This window comes from Oncorhynchus clarkii, chromosome 3 (genome assembly GCF_045791955.1).
Source record: "Oncorhynchus clarkii lewisi isolate Uvic-CL-2024 chromosome 3, UVic_Ocla_1.0, whole genome shotgun sequence".
Classification (NCBI taxonomy): Eukaryota; Metazoa; Chordata; class Actinopteri; order Salmoniformes; family Salmonidae; genus Oncorhynchus; species Oncorhynchus clarkii.
The window spans coordinates 78,700,432-78,725,078 of NC_092149.1; the positions used below are offsets into that span (position 1 = coordinate 78,700,432).

The 24,647-nt window shown below is 51.1% G+C and overlaps 1 protein-coding gene across 9 annotated transcripts in view; it reads right to left on the reverse strand.

Moving 5' to 3' along the window:
* Nucleotides 1–5,262: 5,262 nt before the first annotated feature.
* The window catches only part of LOC139405172 (POU domain, class 2, transcription factor 1-like), a 41,471-nt gene continuing 22,086 nt past the window's right edge, over nucleotides 5,263–24,647 (reverse strand). For 2 of the 9 annotated variants that reach the window (XM_071147593.1, XM_071147625.1), the window contains 12 exons: nucleotides 24,025–24,207; nucleotides 23,633–23,719; nucleotides 23,132–23,261; nucleotides 22,827–22,918; nucleotides 22,550–22,726; nucleotides 9,309–9,450; nucleotides 9,054–9,208; nucleotides 8,775–8,969; nucleotides 8,564–8,669; nucleotides 8,134–8,461; nucleotides 7,767–7,867; nucleotides 5,263–6,657 (listed from right to left, as the gene is read on the reverse strand). In XM_071147593.1, coding sequence (XP_071003694.1) covers nucleotides 6,383–6,657; nucleotides 7,767–7,867; nucleotides 8,134–8,461; nucleotides 8,564–8,669; nucleotides 8,775–8,969; nucleotides 9,054–9,208; nucleotides 9,309–9,450; nucleotides 22,550–22,726; nucleotides 22,827–22,918; nucleotides 23,132–23,261; nucleotides 23,633–23,719; nucleotides 24,025–24,207 — 1,971 coding nt within the window. In that variant the 3' untranslated portion in view covers nucleotides 5,263–6,382. The remainder of the gene's footprint in view (nucleotides 6,658–7,766; nucleotides 7,868–8,133; nucleotides 8,462–8,563; nucleotides 8,670–8,774; nucleotides 8,970–9,053; nucleotides 9,209–9,308; nucleotides 9,451–22,549; nucleotides 22,727–22,826; nucleotides 22,919–23,131; nucleotides 23,262–23,632; nucleotides 23,720–24,024; nucleotides 24,208–24,647) is intronic. The other 7 variants (XM_071147610.1, XM_071147601.1, XM_071147617.1 and 4 more) reach the window with 7 other exon arrangements.

Below are 24,647 nucleotides of genomic sequence, written 5' to 3' on the forward strand. Positions count from 1 at the left end.
AATACAGCAGACAAATGCATCAAATCTACCATGTATCCTGATTCACATACTTAATGTTCTACACAATCTTTCAGTTCTATATGCTGCCAACCGCCATGTCTGGGGGGGGGGGGGGGGTTCTTAGTTGGATATGAGGCATGTGTCCCCGTGGCAACAGTGAGCAGTGTTCTAGTCCATGGTGTAACAGTGGAACCGCGCGTCACAACGACAGCATGGCTCCCAGAGTTCTAGAGTGACAGACGGTGTACTCAGAGGAAAAACTAGTCAGAAGATAAAGGAGCACATTCCTTTAGTTTAGCTTGGTTTACAGAGGGAGAATTATCAATGATTTTACAGAATGCATTTCTCAAAAATCCACAAACAGAAGGTTTATTTACAAGTTGACCTTTTGTTTTTATTGTATTTTTCTGCTTGTTTTTTTTTTTTAAACCATTGACACTTGGGTCGTGTTAACTGATATATTCACACACAGAATTCTTTACACACCCCAAAACATACAAAAATACTATATCTTTAACCTACCAAGAGTAAGACAGTTCTGCAATTAGTTCCATGCTGTGACAGAAAAAGATCGATACACCAAACAGACAAGATTGTTGTTTTAAAACAACAGACTTTTTTTCCCATTTAGATTTCTCAGAAATATACCAAAATATACATCTAAGCTTTGGAATTACTGGGGCTCGGGCTAAAGCCAGTGCTGGGTTTATCTCTTAATACACAAGCTGCAGGGAAAGAGAAAGAGAAAGAGAAAGAGAGAGAGAGAGAGAAAGAGAAAGTGACAGGACAGAGAGAGTTATCTTTGGTATCTGCGTTTGTCAAACATTAAATATTTGGATATTTTTTGCTTTGGGATAGCGCTTGTGAGATCCTACAACTCCCCCACTTGGAATAAAGCATCATATAACGTTTCCCTGGGACTCCATTGACCAAAGAGCTTAGCCAATCAGACACAGGCCATGTGTAGTGAAGGACCATGATGCATAGTGTCACAGCGGGAGAGAGAAGCAAGAGAGAGAGACAGAGAAAGAAAGAAAACAGTGGTGAGACAGAGAGAAAGAACCAGAGAATTTGTATCCTAGAGACAATGTATCCTGGCAACTACAATACACAGATAGGGAGCCAGACAGACGCACTGTATCCAAGAAGCAGAAACCGTGTATTTTTGTGACCGTCTTTGAGACGGAAAAGGTGTGTCCTAGCAACAGTCCCAGAGACAGACAGAGACAGACAGAGGGACAGAAAAAGTGACTCCTGAGCCTTTACAGCGTGCACAGGATGCACCCTCAATGTGTATTAACAAACATCACCCAGCCATCACGGGATTGGATAATTGATCTGTCTATCAGAGAGCCTCACTTTGCCCCTCGAAACTCCACCTATCCTCCCCCACAGGCCCTGCTACAGGTGCCTGTTGTGTCCGCTGCGCGCACGCAGCTCTGCCATACAGGCGTATCGACAGTACAGGTGCTCAGGGAAGAGCGTGTGTGAGCACAGCTGCATATCTTTTCTCGTGGGATGATGAGGCGGAGGGGTGAGAGATGGTCTAGTCCATATACAATCACTTTGGAAGTCTTTGGTTAACATTACCACAGGAAAGAGAGTGCAGCGAGGCAGCGCACCACCAGGTGAGTAGACACACCAACATCTACATTTACAATCTAAATAAGAATATAAAAAAGGACAGGATTGTCAAATCATAGAAAACAGAATAAGATTGGGATAAATCAAGTACATACTACTAAAAAGTGAAATGTGAGTATACTTTCAGCATTATAATAGGAGGTGGAGGTGTGAGAGGTCACTGTGTGTTTAGTGTGAGCGATGATGATGATGTTGTTCAAAATAAAGAGAAGCAGACATTCTTAAGTGCTGGAGTGTGTCCTGTCTCCCCCCGGTGGCAGCAGCTGTCATGACACTCTGTACTCTTAAAACAGACATTTGTGAGCTTCTCTGATAGGACCATGTGTTTTTGGTGTTGTTTATGGTTTTTTTCTTCTTAAGTTTAATATTTTTCTTTACTAAAGTAGATTTAAAGCAAATTTCACTCAGTCTCGAGCTAAAAATGAGGTATACAGCAGCTCCCTTAACCAAGCTAGTTACCCCAGACTTCCTGGTGTCTCGCTGCCCTCTCCCTTTCCTAAACCTTTACACCCACCACACAGAACCACTGTGCCACATGCAGCAACACAGAACCACTTCTAGAGCATCAGACAAACCTGAGAGACATCCAGATCCACAACGGCACCAAACACAATAAAACTGTATCAAAGGGGATCCACTCTAACGCACAAAGATCCTGTATGTTTGAAGGATCCACTGACTGAGCCATCACAACAGGTTATAATTAAATATAGCAAACCAGAGGATTCACTGGTGCACCATCGCATACCAACAAAGATCCTGTATCAGCCTCCATCACAGGCAATGGATCACTGACACACTCAGCTACTGTTCCATACTCTCATTCCCATCTTCCTTGAATGCTCTTATCATTATACTTTATCTGTAAACTGAGAACAAATGCACCGTTGTGGTCTTCAGTCAGCTCTTCCTTCTCTCTTCCTTTCTCACACACACACACACACACACACACACACACACACACACACACACACACACACACACACACACACACACACACACACACACACACACACACACACACACACACACACACACACACACACACACACACACACACACACACACACACACACACACACACACACACACACACACACACACACACACCTCGGCTGGAGTTCAGTTAATAGTAAAGCCTTTCCTACAGGTATTGCCACCTGTCTGAGTCACCCCTAAAGTCATAGGTAGCAACATAACTGTGCCAGAACAGCTCAAGCCCAAAAACTATGCACTGAGTAGGCTAGCTAAACACAAAAGATAGCGAGGAGGCAGCCTCTCTCACTAGATTACTCTCACACAAACATATGCTACAATGCTTTTGTCTTCTAAATAACGATAAGGCGTAAATTATCATTTTCATATTTTGTCAAACTAAGGAAGCCAGTGATCTTGCCCTCTCGTGCTATACAAAACAATTAAAGGCATACGTATTTTTTTTTTAAAGATCTAACGATTGTTAAAAACAGCACAGCAAATCAAGTCCATAGTAAACCAAACACACAGACAAAAAAGATTAGGCGCTTCAGTCTGTTTCCCTAGCAACAGCACAAACGGAGGCTGTCCAATAGGAGCACCAGAGCAAGCCCCTCCCACTCAACAGACCACACCCACACGTGATGGCTACAGGTGTCTGTGATTCATGTACCAAGGGGGCGCGGTCTAAGTTTTTGGTCTTGAAAGTTTTTCAAAATTGCCATGATTAATAAAAAAAAACGTTTTTTTGTCTTTTGAATATAAGCATGACAAAACACCACATTCAGTCTTGATAACATACTAGTTCAAATATAAAATATGAATATCTTACATGTGTTGTGTATATATATATATATGTATAGAATTAAGAAGAGAAAAAAAAGAAGCTTTTTTTCTCTTATCCTTTAGTCGTTCCGCAGATAAATATTTCATTAACTTCCAATGGTGCCAATGGACACTGGTTCACCTAGCTACCGCACTTCACGACTGGTGAATGACTACAACCAGGACTACAAATAGAACGACAAGTCCCATTCGGACAGAACACCAGCCAAGTGAGCAGCATGGAGACATCAACCCAGCCGCAGAGAGAAAGGCTTTCGCTTTGGCAAGAAGGATCACAAAATAATGTTGAACTGTTAAAACCTGGAAATACCCATAAGTAGTAGTACTAGAAAATAGCAGTAGTAGTTTGTCCTAGTTTGAGATAACGATGACTCTTTTTTTTGGCCATCTTGTACAATTCAGCCATACAGTTCTTGTACATTCTATAATATTCAGCGGGTGTCAGATTTCTTAGAGAACCTAATGTTTAAGTGCTGCTGAGGTATTTAGTCAAAGTAATTCACGGGTGAAAAAGGAGCACAAAAACTGAAGAGCGTGGAGCGAATTCTCTGCTTTCAAACTAGGCAGTCATTAATCTGGTTATGTTAGGGCCGATAGAACAACACTATTGCTGTGTGCTGTTGTTGTTGTTGTTACGAAAAGGGGCAGTTCGATAAGGGCAGCACAGAGGCTACGCTGCTTGGTTACAGGTCAGGATCTTGGTCCGAAACGTCTTTACTGGTGCTGCCAGTGGATGAGCTCCCCATAGTAAAGCTAGTTGGGCATTGAGGGGAAGGAGAGAAGGCTTCAACCACAGGAAATCGAGACCTGCTAACAGGATATGGTCACAAAGCTAGAAGAAGAAAACACACAGAACGTTTGCCTCCATTCTAAGTTAAAGCAGCTGGTCATTAAAGCTAAAATATCCTTGTTCCTTAGAAGCGGGTTAGAGGTGGGGGATGCACACAGGTGGGTTTAAGAAGACAAAACTTGTCAGTAGTAGTATTATGTAAGATAGTGATCGTGTGAACAGCACTTGCTGGCTCACACAGGCACAGCAGCTAGTGAGAAAACGACTTTGGTTCAAGCTTTTTATTTCATGGCTGAGGATTAGTAGAAAAACTCAAAATGGACAGCCCTTACCCGACTATTGAAAGCCTGACTACAGTCCAAACTGTTGCCCAAGCGGATATGCCAGTCTGGAAAGGGTCAGGACAGTCTGCCATATCATCATAGGGGGAAACATGTAGAGAAACGAGACCGAGCCTAGAGGATAAGCACCCATTGATATCATTTAACCGCTACCATTCAAACCTAAACACCCCTCAAATATATGAACATTATACAGGGAGACACCTGACCTCCCGTCTTCCCATACCTTTCTTTTTGGTTATTCGCCCTGCTACTTTAAAGCTGAGCAGGGAGAGCCATTGTCAAATTTAAAAATACGTTTGTCTTTGGAAAGTGATCATCAACATATTGCATTTTCATCTCCTGTTGTGTGTAGAGAGAGAGAGAGAGATTTTATACTCATAAATATTAGGACTAGGCTAAGCTACACTGACAATAAACAGCACTAGTTTTAACAAATATTTTTGGTATATTTGAAGTAAGCCAGTCGAAAGACTGCAGAAATAAAGGATCATAAAACATGTTAAAAAACTTGACAGAATGTTTAAGTCTTTCAAAACAGGCAGACTGCAGTTCATTGCTGTATTTGCCTGAGCTGTAAAGGTCACAAGAAAACCACTTAGCCCCTATACTGCCTGACCCCTGAACTGTGAACCCTGACCCCCCCCCCCCCCCCAGACATGGGTCCATATGTAACCCGGGTTAAAGCTCTAAGTGTTATCATTTCTTATATCAGTGTCTACGGTCCGCACCTAGACTACCATTTACAAATGCTCCATGGCCACTGGGCTACTGCGAAATGTCAAACTCAGTGTTACCAGACCAAGAGGACCAGAGAGAGACCACGCAGCTAACCCTGTTCCTTAAAGCAACCATAACCGTTATATATCAGCCACTTATTATTACTAGATTTTTAAAGCCTTATAACCACGATAAAACGAATTATATGTATATATAGCAGTTAAAACTTAATGTTAGACGTAAAGTTCTGAAAATGTCCACTCACATAAAAACAAGAGAAAACAAACTAAAACGAGAACGCCTCTAAAATAAAACTTTGATATTCGTGCTGAGGCCTTTCCAACAGAGCCTCTGACACTATAAACTCAACCTAGACAGGGGAGACGCACAAACCCCCCTTTTAGTGATGATGTAGATTGTGAACTTAGTAGTAAATCATTTTTGTTAGAAAAAAAAATGTTAAAAGTAAAATCACACATTTTTGGTTAGAAGTACTTCAGAATAAGTTCTGAACAGGGAAGAGAAAGATCTCTACTTGTGAAAAAGGTGACGGAGTAGAAAAGGTGGGTCTTCTTTGTTATTTACTCTCCCAAGAGTATGACGTTGGTCAGGCGTCACACAAGGAGCACAAACCATAGAGTTCAAGACGATCATGCCTCAGAAAATGGCCGCCCCAGTCCTCCTGTGTGACCTGAAGCGTCCAACGACCAAAACATCATTTTTGGAGTACTAGGGAAGAGAGAATGAAAAAAAGACCAACATTTTTGGAGTACTAGGGAAGAGAGAATGGAAAAAATACCAACATTTTTTTAAAAAATAAATTCCAACCCGCTTCACAGAGGGTTTCTTTTTGGTGGCAGCAAAATATTTAAATAATGAGGTGACAGAGAGAAGAAAGAGGAGGAACAGGTGGGTAGAGCCATTAGTCTAAGGCCAAATCCCAAACAACAGCCCTATTCCCCCATATAGTGCCCTAATATGGCCAGAGCCAGACATATCGTACGCTACATTTAACCAAGAGTAGTGCACTAAATAGGGCATAGGGTTCCATTTGAGGCCTCCAGCTTCACTGGGCCCTGGAGGCAGTGGTGATGGTGGAGGCGGGAACTGGTACAGTCGCCGTGGTGACCTGGTGGTCAGCTGAGACCTGCAGGGCCCCTCCCCCAGCAGCTCCGGCTGACACCAGGTTGACAGGGTTGGTGGTGAGCAGGGACAGGTTCTGGGGGTTCAGGAAGAGGGGTTGCATCAGGTTGGGGGTGCTGCCGGCGGAGGTGTTGGCGAACAGCAGGTTACCGCTCCCATCCAGCGAGGTGATGGGGAGAGCACCGCCTGATGCCAGAGCTGCAGGGGGAGGAGAGGAGGGACAGAGGGGTTTACCTAGATATCTAGACATCCTCAGTTGGAGGAGTTACAGCTAACTGTGGATGGATATGAAGGGTAATGTAGCTCATTACGTCTTGTACAGAAAGACCAGGAGGACAGTGTCCGGTACAGACTAGTTATACAGGTGGGGAGAACGAACTTGTGGTAATGACTGGAGTGGAATCAGTGGAATGGTATCAAATACATCAAACACATGGTTTCCAGGTGTTTGATGCCATTTCACTTGCTCCGTTCCGGCCATTATTATGAGCCGTCCTCCCCTCAGCAGCCTCCATTGTTCTACAGGGGTATAAGTGGAAGGTTCAGAGCAATGAGAAAGGTAGTCTTAAATATATTGAGGTTGGACAAACAGTATAAAACTACACTGAACACATGTATAAACACAGCATATAAAGTGTTGTGCCCCTGTTTCATGAGCTTGTAATAGATCCCAGATATTTCCATTCTTTCTTACCTCCCTATTCATGATAATTTCTCCTTTGCCAAGATAATCCATCCACCTGACAGGTGTGGCATATCAAAAAACTGATTAAACAGCATGATCATTACACAGTTGAGGACAATAAAAGGCCACTTTAAAATGTGTAGTTTTCTCACACAACACGATGCCACAGATGTCTCAAGTTGAGAGTGCAATTGACATGCTGACTGCATGAATGTCACCCAGAGTGTCTGCCAGAGAATTGAATGTTAATTTCTCTACCATAAGTTGCCTCCAAGTTGTTTTAGAGAATTTGGCAGTACGTCCAACCGGCCTCACAGCCGCAGACCATGTGTAACCACGCCAGCCCATGGCCTCCATACAGCTTCTTCACCTGTGGGATCATCTGAGGCGGTGGACTATTTCTGTCTGTAATAAAGCCCTTTTGTGGGGAAAGTGAGTAGGCCTATGCCCTCCCAGGACCACCCAGGCTGTGCCCCTGCCCAGTCACATGAAATTCATATACTAGGACCTAATTCATTCATTTTAATTGACTGATTGCAGTCAACATGTTGCGTTTATATTTTTATTCAGTATAATATGAGAACAGCCTATGTAAATGAGGTAATTAAACAGGTGTACTTGCCGCTCCACAGACCTTGGATGGTGGCCAGGGTGCTGTTGCTCAACATGGCGGGGTTCAGAGCCCCTCCCAGCCCCCCTGGAGCCAAGCTCAGCAAGGCCCCCCTACACAGAGACACACAGAGTAAGAAAGCAGGAGAGATTAAAAATCATTCTGATTCCTCCTTCAATCCCTGAGATTGTGATGATCATATGCTACTATTAATACTATGATTATTCAAAACATTTTGACTATTCACAAATCCTCTTGAAAGATTATATTTCATGATATAATTCTGCATTCCAGATAGAGCATGAGGACAGCCCTTCCTGTAGTTTGATATGTTCTGTGATCAGACCGTGCTCAGATATCCCCTCCCCATCCTACTCACCCAGGAGTGAACTGCGTTGACGCCATAAGTCCTTGGTTAAGCCCGGCCATGGCGGCGAAACTAGCGCTGGTGGGTAACTGGGCGGCGCCTTGCAGGGCGGCCGACAGGCCCAGTCCAGCCACCATCACCTGACCCGTCCCCAGAGTGGTCGCTAGGGACGACGGTGCCTGCGTGACCACCGTGTGCTCCTGGGTTCCGCCCGTCTCCGCCGCCGTGGCCTGGAGGGCCGTGGGGGAAGGGCTTAGCGATGGGGAGCTAGTCACCGCAGTAACCATGGGTGCCGTGGAGATGACAGATGCCGTGTTTGTGGTCGCTCCTATGGTCGTGCCTGGGACAGAACGGGAGACTGATGTTTAGTATTTGAGGACCAGAAGGTGGGAAATGGGAAGAGAATATTGATAAATATGATCCTGTCCCTTTCCCTGTGCACCTGTGAAGGTCAGGCCAGACACGCTGGTGCTGTTGAGAGGCATCACTGGGTTTACAGTCAGTGTGGTCGGTGTGTTAGGGGTCACAAGGCTGGCCGTACTGGCCACCTGCAACAGGGAAGGAGAAGGAGAGGGGTTGAACATGGAATAGGAAAAAACACGTGTGTGTGTGTGTGTGTGTGTGTGGTACATGCCAGTGTGTGTTGTCCATACCAGGGGGATCGTAGGGGTGAAGATGGTTTTGATGGGGCTACTGCCTGTCCCTGTGTTGCTATATCCACCGCTGGGGGGGTTGATCCTCTTCTCTTTCTGCCGGCGGTTACAGAACCACACCCGGATCACCTCCTTCTCCATGTTGAGCTGGTCGGCGATCATGGTGATCTCCTCAGAGGTAGGTTTTTGGTTCTGCTTGAAGAGGGCAAAACCCCAGGGATTCCCTTTCAGTATGGGGCAGTTCCTGAGAGATAATCTAGAATATGAAATGTCACTCACTTCCAGAAATCTCTTTTCTAAGGCCAAACGGATGTTGGTCTCGATGCTGGTCCTCTTCTTGCGTCGGCGGTTCAGCCCCTCCATACCCAGGCCAGGGGAGCCCAGGGCGCTGGGGCTGGACAGGGCCTGGTCAGACGACAGATTGTCTGCATAAACAGCACCGCGACAAAGGACAGGGACAAAGGTAAAGACCAGGTATATGTACGTACACAATACAGCACACACACAGGGCTGGCGGTCAGCTCAGGGACAAACCTGCATCGTTGAGCCACTTCTCCAGCAGTGGCTTCAGCTTGCACATGTTCTTAAAGCTCAGGTTCAAGGCCTCGAAGCGGGAGATGGTGGTCTGGCTGAAGTCGTTACCGTACAGCTTGCCCATAGCCAGGCCAACATCTCCCTGGGGGAGACAGAGAGAGGGTAAGGGACAGCTCTGCTGTTATCATACAAACACACATACACCTTCCTACAGCTCCCTGACAACCCCAACCACACACACACCTTCCTACAGCTCCCTGACAACCCCAACCACACCTTCCTACTGCTCCCTGACAACCCCAACCACACCTTCCTACAGCTCCCTGACAACCCCAACCACACACACACACACACCTTCCTACAGCTACCTGACAACCCCAACCACACACACACCTTCCTACATCTACCTGACAACCCCAACCACACACACACCTTCCTACTGCTCCCTGACAATCCCAACCAAACACACACCTTCCTACAGCTCCCTGACAACCCCAACCACACCTTCATACAGCTCCCTGACAACCCCAACCACACACACACCTTCCTACAGCTCCCTGACAACCCCAACCCCACACACCTTCCTACAGCTCCCCGACAATCCCAACCACACACACACCTTCCTACAGCTCCCTGACAACCCCAACCACACCTTCCTACAGCTCCCTGACAACCCCAACCACACCTTCCTACAGCTCCCTGACAACCCCAACCACACCTTCCTACAGCTCCCTGACAACCCCAACCACACCTTCCTACAGCTCCCTGACAACCCCAACCACACCTTCCTACAGCTCCCTGACAACACCAACCACACTCACACCTTCCTACAGCTCCCTGACAACCCCAACCACACACACACCTTCCTACAGCTCCCTGACAATCCCAACCACACACACACACACACTTCCTACAGCTACCTGACAACCCCAACCACACACACACCTTCCTACAGCTCCCTGACAACCCCAAGCACACACTTCCTACAGCTACCTGACAACCCCAACCACACACACACCTTCCTACAGCTCCCTGACAACCCCAAGCACACCTTCCTACAGCTCCCTGACAACCCCAACGACACACACCTTCCTACAGCTCCCTGACAACCCCAACCACACACACCTTCCTACAGCTCCCTGACAACCCCAACCACACACACACCTTCCTACAGCTCCCTGACAACCCCAACCACACACACACCTTCCTACAGCTCCCTGACAACCCCAACCACACACACACCTTCCTACAGCTCCCTGACAATCCCAACAACACACACACACACACACACACACACACCTTCCTACAGCTCCCTGACAACCCCAACCACACACACACACACATCTTCCTACAGCTCCCTGACAACCCCAACCACACACACCTTTCTACAGCTCCCTGACAACCCCAACCACACACACCTTCCTACAGCTCTCTGACAACCCCAACCACACACACACTTTCCTACAGCTCCCTGACAACCCCAACCACACACCTTCCTACAGCTCCCTGACAACCCCAACCACACACACACACACATACCTTCCTACAGCTCCCTGACAACCCCAACCACACACACACACCTTCCTACAGCTCCCTGACAACCCCAACCACACACACACCTTCCTACAGCTCCCTGACAACCCCAACCACACACACACCTTCCTAAAGCTCCCTGACAACCCCAACCACACACACACCTTCCTAAAGCTCCCTGACAACCCCAACCACACACACACACCTTCGTACAGCTCCCTGACAACCCCTACCACACACACACACACACACACCTTCGTACAGCTCCCTGACAACCCCAACCACACACACACACACACACCTTCATACAGCTCCCTGACAACCACAACCACACACACACACACACCTTCGTACAGCTCCCTGACAACCCCAACCACACACACCTTCCTACAGCTCCCTGACAACCCCACACACACACCTTCCTACAGCTACCTGACAATCACACACACACACACACACACCTTCCTACAGCTACCTGACAACCCCAACCACACACACACACACACACCTCTTCCTACAGCTACCTGACAACCCCAACCACACACACACCTTCCTACAGCTCCCTGACAACCCCAAGCACACCTTCCTACAGCTCCCTGACAACCCCAACCACACACACACCTTCCTACAGCTCCCTGACAACCCCAACCACACCTTCCTACAGCTCCCTGACAACCCCAACCACACCTTCCTACAGCTCCCTGACAACCCCAACCACACCTTCCTACAGCTCCCTGACAACCCCAACCACACTCACACCTTCCTACAGCTCCCTGACAACCCCAACCACACACACACCTTCCTACAGCTCCCTGACAATCCCAACCACACACACACACACACACACTTCCTACAGCTCCCTGACAACCCCAACCACACACACACCTTCCTACAGCTCCCTGACAACCCCAAGCACACCTCTTCCTACAGCTACCTGACAACCCCAACCACACACACCTTCCTACAGCTCCCTGACAACCCCAACCACACACACCTTCCTACAGCTCCCTGACAACCCCAACCACACACACCTTCCTACAGCTCCCTGACAACCCCAACCACACACACACCTTCCTACAGCTCCCTGACAACCCCAACCACACACACACCTTCCTACAGCTCCCTGACAACCCCAACCACACACACACCTTCCTACAGCTCCCTGACAATCCCAATCACACACACACACACACACACACACACACCTTCCTACAGCTCCCTGACAACCCCAACCACACACACACACACCTTCCTACAGCTCCCTGACAACCCCAACCACACACACCTTCCTACAGCTCTCTGACAACCCCAACCACACACACACACCTTCCTACAGCTCCCTGACAACCCCAACCACACACACACACACCTTCCTACAGCTCCCTGACAATCCCAATCACACACACACACACACACACACACACACCTTCCTACAGCTCCCTGACAACCCCAACCACACACACACACACCTTCCTACAGCTCCCTGACAACCCCAACCACACACACCTTCCTACAGCTCTCTGACAACCCCAACCACACACACACACCTTCCTACAGCTCCCTGACAACCCCAACCACACACACACACACATACCTTCCTACAGCTCCCTGACAACCCCAACCACACACACACACCTTCCTACAGCTCCCTGACAACCCCAACCACAAACACACCTTCCTACAGCTCCCTGACAACCCCAACCACACACACACCTTCCTAAAGCTCCCTGACAACCCCAACCACACACACACCTTCCTAAAGCTCCCTGACAACCCCAACCACACACACACACCTTCGTACAGCTCCCTGACAACCCCAACCACACACACACACCTTCGTACAGCTCCCTGACAACCCCAACCACACACACACACACACCTTCATACAGCTCCCTGACAACCCCAACCACACACACACACACACCTTCGTACAGCTCCCTGACAACCCCAACCACACACCTTCGTACAGCACACTGACAACCCCAACAACACACACACCTTCCTAAAGCTCCCTGACAACCCCAACCACACACACACACCTTCGTACAGCTCCCTGACAACCCCAACCACACACACACACCTTCGTACAGCTCCCTGACAACCCCAACCACACACACACACACACCTTCATACAGCTCCCTGACAACCCCAACCACACACACACACACCTTCCTACAGCTCCCTGACAACCCCAAACACACACACCTTCCTACAGCTCCCTGACAACCCCACACACACACCTTCCTACAGCTACCTGACAATCACACACACACACACACACACCTTCCTACAGCTACCTGACAACCCCAACCACACACACACACACCTCTTCCTACAGCTACCTGACAACCCCAACCACACACACCTTCCTACAGCTCCCTGACAACCCCAACCACACACACCTTCCTACAGCTCCCTGACAACCCCAACCACACACACACACACCTTCCTACAGCTCCCTGACAACCACAACCAAACACCTTCCTACAGCTCCCTGACAACCCCAACCACACACACACACACACCTTCCTACAGCTCCCTGACAACCCCAACCACACACACACACCTTCCTACAGCTCCCTGACAACCCCAACCACACACACACCTTCCTACAGCTCCCCGACAATCCCAACCACACACACACCTTCCTACAGCTCCCTGACAACCCCAACCACACACACACCTTCCTACAGCTCCCTGACAACCCCAACCACACCTTCCTACAGCTCCCTGACAAACCCAACCACACCTTCCTACAGCTCCCTGACAACCCCAACCACACCTTCCTACAGCTCCCTGACAACCCCAACCACACCTTCCTACAGCTCCCTGACAACCCCAACAACACTCACACCTTCCTACAGCTCCCTGACAACCCCAACCACACACACACCTTCCTACAGCTCCCTGACAATCCCAACCACACACACACACACACACTTCCTACAGCTACCTGACAACCCCAACCACACACACACCTTCCTACAGCTCCCTGACAACCCCAAGCACACCTTCCTACAGCTCCCTGACAACCCCAATGACACACACCTTCCTACAGCTCCCTGACAACCCCAACCACACACACCTTCCTACAGCTCCCTGACAACCCCAACCACACACACACCTTCCTACAGCTCCCTGACAACCCCAACCACACACACACCTTCCTACAGCTCCCTGACAACCCCAACCACACACACACCTTCCTACAGCTCCCTGACAATCCCAACCACACACACACACACACACACACACACACACACACCTTCCTACAGCTCCCTGACAACCCCAACCACACACACACACATCTTCCTACAGCTCCTTGACAACCCCAACCACACACACCTTTCTACAGCTCCCTGACAACCCCAACCACACACACCTTCCTACAGCTCTCTGACAACCCCAACCACACACACACCTTCCTACAGCTCCCTGACAACCCCAACCACACACACACACCTTCCTACAGTTCCCTGACAACCCCAACCACACACACACACACACACATACCTTCCTACAGCTCCCTGACAACCCCAACCACACACACACACCTTCCTACAGCTCCCTGACAACCCCAACCACAAACACACCTTCCTACAGCTCCCTGACAACCCCAACCACACACACACCTTCCTAAAGCTCCCTGACAACCCCAACCACACATTCCTAAAGCTCCCTGACAACCCCAACCACACACACACACCTTCGTACAGCTCCCTGACAACCCCTACCACACACACACACACACACACCTTCGTACAGCTCCCTGACAACCCCAACCACACACACCTTCCTACAGCTCCCTGACAACCCCACACACACACCTTCCTACAGCTACCTGACAATCACACACACACACACACACACCTTCCTACAGCTACCTGACAACCCCAACCACACACACACACACACACCTCTTCCTACAGCTACCTGACAACCCCAACCACACACACACCTTCCTACAGCTCCCTGACAACCCCAAGCACACCTTCCTACAGCTCCCTGACAACCCCAACCACACACACACCTTCCTACAGCTCCCTGACAACCCCAACCACACCTTCCTACAGCTCCCTGACAACCCCAACCACACCTTCCTACAGCTCCCTGACAACCCCAACCACACCTTCCTACAGCTCCCTGACAACCCCAACCACACTCACACCTTCCTACAGCTCCCTGACAACCCCAACCACACACACACCTTCCTACAGCTCCCTGACAATCCCAACCACACACACACACACACACACACTTCCTACAGCTCCCTGACAACCCCAACCACACACACACCTTCCTACAGCTCCCTGACAACCCCAAGCACACCTCTTCCTACAGCTACCTGACAACCCCAACCACACACACCTTCCTACAGCTCCCTGACAACCCCAACCACACACACACCTTCCTACAGCTCCCTGACAACCCCAACCACACACACCTTCCTACAGCTCCCTGACAACCCCAACCACACACACACCTTCCTACAGCTCCCTGACAACCCCAACCACACACACACCTTCCTACAGCTCCCTGACAATCCCAACCACACACACACACACACACACACACACACACACCTTCCTACAGCTCCCTGACAACCCCAACCACACACACACACACCTTCCTACAGCTCCCTGACAACCCCAACCACACACACCTTCCTACAGCTCCCTGACAACCCCAACCACACACACCTTCCTACAGCTCTCTGACAACCCCAACCACACACACACCTTCCTACAGCTCCCTGACAACCCCAACCACACACACACACCTTCCAACAGCTCCCTGACAACCCCAACCACACACACACACAAACACATACCTTCCTACAGCTCCCTGACAACCCCAACCACACACACACACCTTCCTACAACTCCCTGACAACCAAAACCACAAACACACCTTCCTACAGCTCCCTGACAACCCCAACCACACACACACCTTCCTAAAGCTCCCTGACAACCCCAACCACACACACACCTTCCTAAAGCTCCCTGACAACCCCAACCACACACACACACACCTTCGTACAGCTCCCTGACAACCCCAACCACACACACACACACACACCTTCGTACAGCTCCCTGACAACCCGAACCACACACACACACACACACACCTTCATACAGCTCCCTGACAACCCCAACCACACACACACACACCTTCGTACAGCTCCCTGACAACCCCAACCACACACCTTCGTACAGCACACTGACAACCCCAACCACACACACACCTTCCTACAGCTCCCTGACAACCCCAAACACACACACCTTCCTACAGCTCCCTGACAACCCCACACACACACCTTCCTACAGCTACCTGACAATCACACACACACACACACACACCTTCCTACAGCTACCTGACAACCCCAACCACACACACACACACCTCTTCCTACAGCTACCTGACAACCCCAACCACACACACCTTCCTACAGCTCCCTGACAACCCCAACCACACACACCTTCCTACAGCTCCCTGACAACCCCAACCACACACACACACACCTTCCTACAGCTCCCTGACAACCACAACCACACACCTTCCTACAGCTCCCTGACAACCCCAACCACACACACACACACCTTCCTACAGCTCCCTGACAACCCCAACAACACACACACACCTTCCTACAGCTCTCTGACAACCCCAACCACACACACACCTTCCTACAGCTCCCCGACAATCCCAACCACACACACACCTTCCTACAGCTCCCTGACAACCCCAACCACACACACACCTTCCTACAGCTCCCTGACAACCCCAACCACACCTTCCTACAGCTCCCTGACAAACCCAACCACACCTTCCTATAGCTCCCTGACAACCCCAACCACACCTTCCTACAGCTCCCTGACAACCCCAACCACACCTTCCTACAGCTCCCTGACAACCGCAACCACACCTTCCTACAGCTCCCTGACAACCCCAACCACACCTTCCTACAGCTCCCTGACAACCCCAACCACACCTTCCTACAGCTCCCTGACAACCCCAACCACACTCACACCTTCCTACAGCTCCCTGACAACCCCAACCACACACACACCTTCCTACAGCTCCCTGACAATCCCAACCACACACACACACACTTCCTACAGCTAACTGACAACCCCAACAACACACACACCTTCCTACAGCTCCCTGACAACCCCAAGCACACCTTCCTACAGCTCCCTGACAACCCCAACCACACACACACCTTCCTACAGCTCCCTGACAACCCCAACAACACACACACCTTCCTACAGCTCCCTGACAACCCCAACCACACACACACCTTCCTACAGCTCCCTGACAATCCCAACCACACACACACACCTTCCTACAGCTCCCTGACAACCCCAACCACACACACACACACCTTCCTACAGCTCCCTGACAACCCCAACCACACACACACACACACCTTCCTACAGCTCCCTGACAACCCCAACCACACACACACACACCTTCCTACAGCTCCCTGACAACCCCAACCACACACACACCTTCCTACAGCTCCCTGACAACCCCAACCACACACACACACACACACCTTCCTACAGCTCCCTGACAACCCCAACCACACACACACCTTCCTACAGCTCCCTGACAACCACAACCACACACCTTCCTACAGCTCCCTGACAACCACAACCACACACACACACACCTTCCTACAGCTCCCTGACAACCCCAACAACACACACACACCTTCCTACAGCTCCCTGACAACCCCAACCACACACACACCTTCCTACAGCTCCCAGACAATCCCAACCACACACACACCTTCCTACAGCTCCCTGACAACCCCAACCACACCTTCCTACAGCTCCCTGACAACCCCAACAACCCCTACAGCTCCCTGACAACCCCAACCACACCTTCCTACAGCTCCCTGACAACCGCAACCACACCTTCCTACAGCTCCCTGACAACCGCAACCACACCTTCCTACAGCTCCCTGACAACCCCAACCACACACACACACACACCTTCCTACAGCTCCCTGACAACCCCAACCACACACACACCTTCCTACAGCTCCCTGACAACCACAACCACACACCTTCCTACAGCTCCCTGACAACCCCAACCACACACACACACCTTCCTACAGCTCCCTGACAACCCCAACAACACACACACACCTTCCTACAGCTCCCTGACAACCCCAACCACACACACACCTTCCTACAGCTCCCACACAATCCCAACCACACACACACCTTCCTACAGCTCCCTGACAACCCCAACCACACACACACCTTCCTACAGCTCCCTGACAACCCCACACCTTCCTACAGCTCCCTGACAACCCCACACACCTTCCTACAGCTCCCTGACAACCCCAAGCTCCCTGACAACCGCACACACCTTCCTACAGCTCCCTGACAACCCCAACCACACTCACACCTTCCTACAGCTCCCTGACAACCCCAACCACACACACACCTTCCTACAGCTCCCTGACAACCCCAACCACACACACACACCTTCCTACAGCTCCCTGACAACCCCAACCACACACCTTCCTACAGCTCCCTGACAACCCCAACCACACACACACCTTCCTACAGCTCCCTGACAACCCCAACCACACACACACCTTCCTACAGCTCCCTGACAACCCCAACCACACACACACCTTCCTACAGCTCCCTGACAACCCCAACCACACACACACACCTTCCTACAGCTCCCTGACAACCCCAACCACACACACACCTTCCTACAGCTCCCTGACAACCCCAACCACACACACACCTTCCTACAGCTCCCTGACAATCCCAACCACACACACACACACACACCTTCCTACAGCTCCCTGACAACCCCAACCACACACACACCTTCCTACAGCTCCCTGACAACCCCGACCACACACACACACACACCTTCCTACAGCTCCCTGACAACCCCAACCACACACACACACACCTTCCTACAGCTCCCTGACAACCCCAACCACACACACACCTTCCTACAGCTCCCTGACAACCCCAACCACACACACACACCTTCCTACAGCTCCCTGACAACCCCAACCACACACACACCTTCCTAAAGCTCCCTGACAACCCCAACCACACACACCTTCCTAAAGCTCCCTGACAACCCCAACCACACACACTTACCTTCGTACAGCTCCCTGACAACCCCAACCACACACACACACCTTCGTACAGCTCCCTGACAACCCCAACCACACACACACACACCTTCGTACAGCTCCCTGACAACCCCAACCACACACACACACACACCTTCGTACAGCTCCCTGACAACTACAACCACACACACACACACACCTTCGTACAGCTCCCTGACAACCCCAACCACACACACACACACACACACACCTTCGTACAGCTCCCTGACAACCCCAACCACACACACACACACACCTTCGTACAGCTCCCTGACAACCCCAACCACACACACACACCTTCGTACAGCTCCCTGACAACCCCAACCACACACCTTCGTACAGCACCCTGACAACCCCAACCACACACACACCTTCCTACAGCTCCCTGACAACCCCAACCACACACACCTTCCTACAGCTCCCTGACAACCCCAACCACACACACACACACCTTCCTACAGCTCCCTGACAACCCCAACCACACACACACACCTTCCTACAGCTCCCTGACAACCCCAACCACACACACACACACACACCTCTTCCTACAGCTACCTGACAATCCCAACCACACACACCTTCCTACAGCTCCCTGACAACCCCAACCACACACACCTTCCTACAGCTCCCTGACAACCCCAACCACACACACCTTCCTACAGCTCCCTGACAACCACAACCACACACCTTCCTACAGCTCCCTGACAACCCCAACCACACACACACACACCTTCCTACAGCTCCCTGACAACCCAAACCACACACACACACACCTTCCTACAGCTCCCTGACAACCCCAACCACACACACCTTCCTACAGCTCCCTGACAACCCCAACCACACACACACCTTCCTACAGCTCCCTGACAACCAACCACACACACACACACCTTCCTACAGCTCCCTGACAACCCCAACCACACACACACACACACCTTCCTACAGCTCCCTGACAACCCCAACCACACACACAAACACCTTCCTACAGCTCCCTGACAACCCCAACCACACACACACACACCTTCCTACAGCTCCCTGACAACCACAACCACACACCTTCCTACAGCTCCCTGACAACCACAACCACACACACACACACCTTCCTACAGCTCCCTGACAACCCCAACAACACACACACACCTTCCTACAGCTCCCTGACAACCCCAACCACACACACACCTTCCTACAGCTCCCAGACAATCCCAACCACACACACACCTTCCTACAGCTCCCTGACAACCCCAACCACACCTTCCTACAGCTCCCTGACAACCCCAACCACACCTTCCTACAGCTCCCTGACAACCCCAACCACACCTTCCTACAGCTCCCTGACAACCGCAACCACACCTTCCTACAGCTCCCTGACAACCGCAACCACACCTTCCTACAGCTCCCTGACAACCCCAACCACACACACACACACACCTTCCTACAGCTCCCTGACAACCCCAACCACACACACACCTTCCTACAGCTCCCTGACAACCACAACCACACACCTTCCTACAGCTCCCTGACAACCACAACCACACACACACACCTTCCTACAGCTCCCTGACAACCCCAACAACACACACACACCTTCCTACAGCTCCCTGACAACCCCAACCACACACACACCTTCCTACAGCTCCCTGACAATCCCAACCACACACACACCTTCCTACAGCTCCCTGACAACCCCAACCACACCTTCCTACAGCTCCCTGACAACCCCAACCACACCTTCCTACAGCTCCCTGACAACCCCAACCACACCTTCCTACAGCTCCCTGACAACCGCAACCACACCCCACAGCTCCCACACACACACCTTCCTACAGCTCCCTGACAACCCCAACCACACCTTCCTACAGCTCCTTGACAACCCCAACCACACTCACACCTTCCTACAGCTCCCTGACAACCCCAACCACACACACACCTTCCTACAGCTCCCTGACAATCCCAACCACACACACACCTTCCTACAGCTCCCTGACAACCCCAACCACACACACACACACCTTCCTACAGCTCCCTGACAACCCCAACCACACACACACCTTCCTACAGCTCCCTGACAACCCCAACCACACACACACCTTCCTACAGCTCCCTGACAACCCCAACCACACACACACCTTCCTACAGCTCCCTGACAACCCCAACCACACACACACACCTTCCTACAGCTCCCTGACAACCCCAACCACACACCTTCCTACAGCTCCCTGACAACCCCAACCACACACCTTCCTACAGCTCCCTGACAATCCCAACCACACACACACACACACCTTCCTACAGCTCCCTGACAACCCCAACCACACACACACCTTCCTACAGCTCCCTGACAACCCCGACCACACACACACACACACCTTCCTACAGCTCCCTGACAACCCCAACCACACACACACACACCTTCCTACAGCTCCCTGACAACCCCAACCACACACACACCTTCCTACAGCTCCCTGACAACCCCAACCACACACACACACCTTCCTACAGCTCCCTGACAACCCCAACCACACACACACCTTCCTAAAGCTCCCTGACAACCCCAACCACACACACCTTCCAGCTCCCTGACAACCCCAACCACACACACTTACCTTCCTACAGCTCCCTGACAACCCCAACCACACACACACACCTTCCTACAGCTCCCTGACAACCCCAACCACACACACACACACCTTCCTACAGCTCCCTGACAACCCCCCACACACACACACACACACACCTTCCTACAGCTCCCTGACAACCCCAACACACACACACACACCTTCCTACAGCTCCCTGACAACCCCAACCACACACACACACCTTCCTACAGCTCCCTGACAACCCCAACCACACACACACACACACCTTCCTACAGCTCCCTGACAACCCCAACCACACACACACCCTACAGCTCCCTGACAACCCCAACCACACAAAGCTCCCTGACAACCCCAACCACACACACACCTTCCTACAGCTCCCTGACAACCCCAACCACACACACGCCTTCGTACAGCTCCCTGACAACCCCAACCACACACACACACCTTCGTACAGCTCCCTGACAACCCCAACCACACACACACACCTCTTCCTACAGCTCCCTGACAACCCCAACCACACACACCACACACCACCTCTTCCTACAGCTACCTGACAATCCCAACCACACACACCTTCCTACAGCTCCCTGACAACCCCAACCACACACACCTTCCTACAGCTCCCTGACAACCCCAACCACACACACCTTCCTACAGCTCCCTGACAACCCCAACCACACACACCTTCCTACAGCTCCCTGACAACCCCAACCACACACACCTTCCTACAGCTCCCTGACAACCCCAACCACACACACCTTCCTACAGCTCCCTGACAACCCCAACCACACACACACACACCTTCCTACAGCTCCCTGACAACCCCAACCACACACACCTTCCTACAGCTCCCTGACAACCCCAACCACACACACCTTCCTACAGCTCCCTGACAACCCCAACCACACACACACCTTCCTACAGCTCCCTGACAACCCCAACCACACACACACCTGTGTGAAGCCCAGTTTGATGCGTCTCTGTTTGAAGGTCTTGGCAAACTGTTCCAGCTCCTCCAGGTCACTGGGCTCCTCCAGACTGGGCGTGGCCAGGCGTTTAGGGGGCGAGGTCTGGCTGTGGGACAGAGGCTGGATGGGCGTGGCTGCTATCGTGCGGGTTGGAGTCGCTGGCTACAAGATGGGAGATGGGGTGTGTATGGGGTTAGACAAACTAAACATGGTTTAAACTCGAAAGGTTTGAAACATGGTAGCCGTATCTGTAGTGTCTGACCTGTGTGGAGAGCGTGATACTGGGATGAGTCTGCAGGAGGTTGGCTTGGCTTTGAGGTAGTTGAGTTAGAAGACTCTGGCCTTGCAGGAGACCTGTTGAGGGAATAATGGAGAACTTTTAAGAGGCATAAAGGGAGGGTGAGAGTATATGTGCGCGTGCCTGTGTTTGTGTGGGTGTATCTGCGTGCGTGCGTGCGTGCGTGTGTGTGTGTGTGTGTGTGTGTGGTGTGTGTGTGGTGTGTGTGGTGTGTGTGTGTGTGGTGTGTGTTTGTGCGTGCGTGCGTGCGTGGTGTGTGTGGTACATACTCTGCTGGCCCTGTGGTGACTGTGAGATGATGAACTGGCCAGGCTGCAGCTGGGTAGCGATGTGGTGGCCAGGCTGAACCAGGACAAACTGGGGCATGGTCAGGTTCTGCTGCTGCAGCTGTTGTAACTGCTGAACGTCCTCACACACGCCAGGAGAGGAGCACACATTACTACAGGTATGCACAAATCTCTTCATGCTGTTGTTGTTCATCTCACACAAACATGGAGCCTTCGTATCTAGAGGTAAAACAGTATTAACAAGCAGGCTATAGTCCTAAAGGTAAGAGTGGTACAGGGCTTCAAAGGTCTCCCTTCTAGCGTCATACTGCAGAGATCAACAGAGGAAGGTTCTCATCAGGCTTCCACATGGAGATCAGGTTCTAATGTACTACAGGAAAAAACCACACTCATTCCTACTACACTGTTTTACAGATGTACCATTACAGTTACATTATACAGGTCCAGTCATTCATGTAACAGTGATTTAAAAAGGAGTACTACAGGTAGGTAACTGCTGAAGGTCGCCATCTCATAGGGGTATCCCAGCTGGCTTAGCTGGCCTGGAAGATGGGTAGAACCAGAGGGAATCTGAGGGGGAACGATGTGAACATTACCTCCAGAGCTCCATGGTTCCTGCATATTCAATTAATGATGACACTGTGGTTGGTATATGATATATAGTGGAACAGTTTTGGGTTGGACATCATTACATAGTTTTTTATATATTTCACACCCCATTCTAGAGGTAGCAGGATACTCTGCCCCCTGCAGATTCCATCTAGCCCTAGTGATGATGTGGTGTGTTTGTGTGTCTGTCTCTGTGTGTGTGCGTGTGTGTGTGTTTGTGCACATGCGGGTTCTCGTGTGTGTGTGTGTGTGTGCGAATCTCTTACAGAGGTGATCTGGATGGGCTGGGACAGGGGCAGTTGTGTGATAGGGGTGGCTGCAGAGGCAGAGATGCTGGCCCCCGTAGTGCTGCTCTGCTGGCTGGCTGACTGCTGCTGCATGGCTGCTGCTAGGAGCTGGGCCTGGGCCTGTTGCAACAACAACTGCTGCTGCGCTGGAGACAGGGTCAACTAGAGAGAGGAGCAGGGGAGAGGAGAGGAAGAGGTAAGAGAGAGGAGTGGGGGAGAGGAAGAGGTAAGAAAGAGGAGCAGGGGAGAGGAGAGGAAGAGGTAAGAGAGAGGAGCGGGGGAGAGGAGAGGAAGAGGTAAGAGAGAGGAGCGGGGGAGAGGAGAGGAAGAGGTAAGAGAGGAGCGGGGAGAGGAGAGGAAGAGGTAAGAGAGAGGAGCGGGGGAGAGGAAGAGGTAAGGGAGAGGAGAGGAAGAGGTAAGAGAGAGGAGCAGGGGAGAGGAGAGGAAGAGGTAAGAGAGAGGAGCAGGGGAGAGGAGAGGAAGAGGTAAGAGAGAGGAGTGGGGGAGAGGAGAGGAAGAGGTAAGAGAGAGGAGTGGGGGAGAGGAGAGGAAGAGGTAAGAGAGAGGAGTGGGGGAGAGGAGAGGAAGAGGTAAGAGAGAGG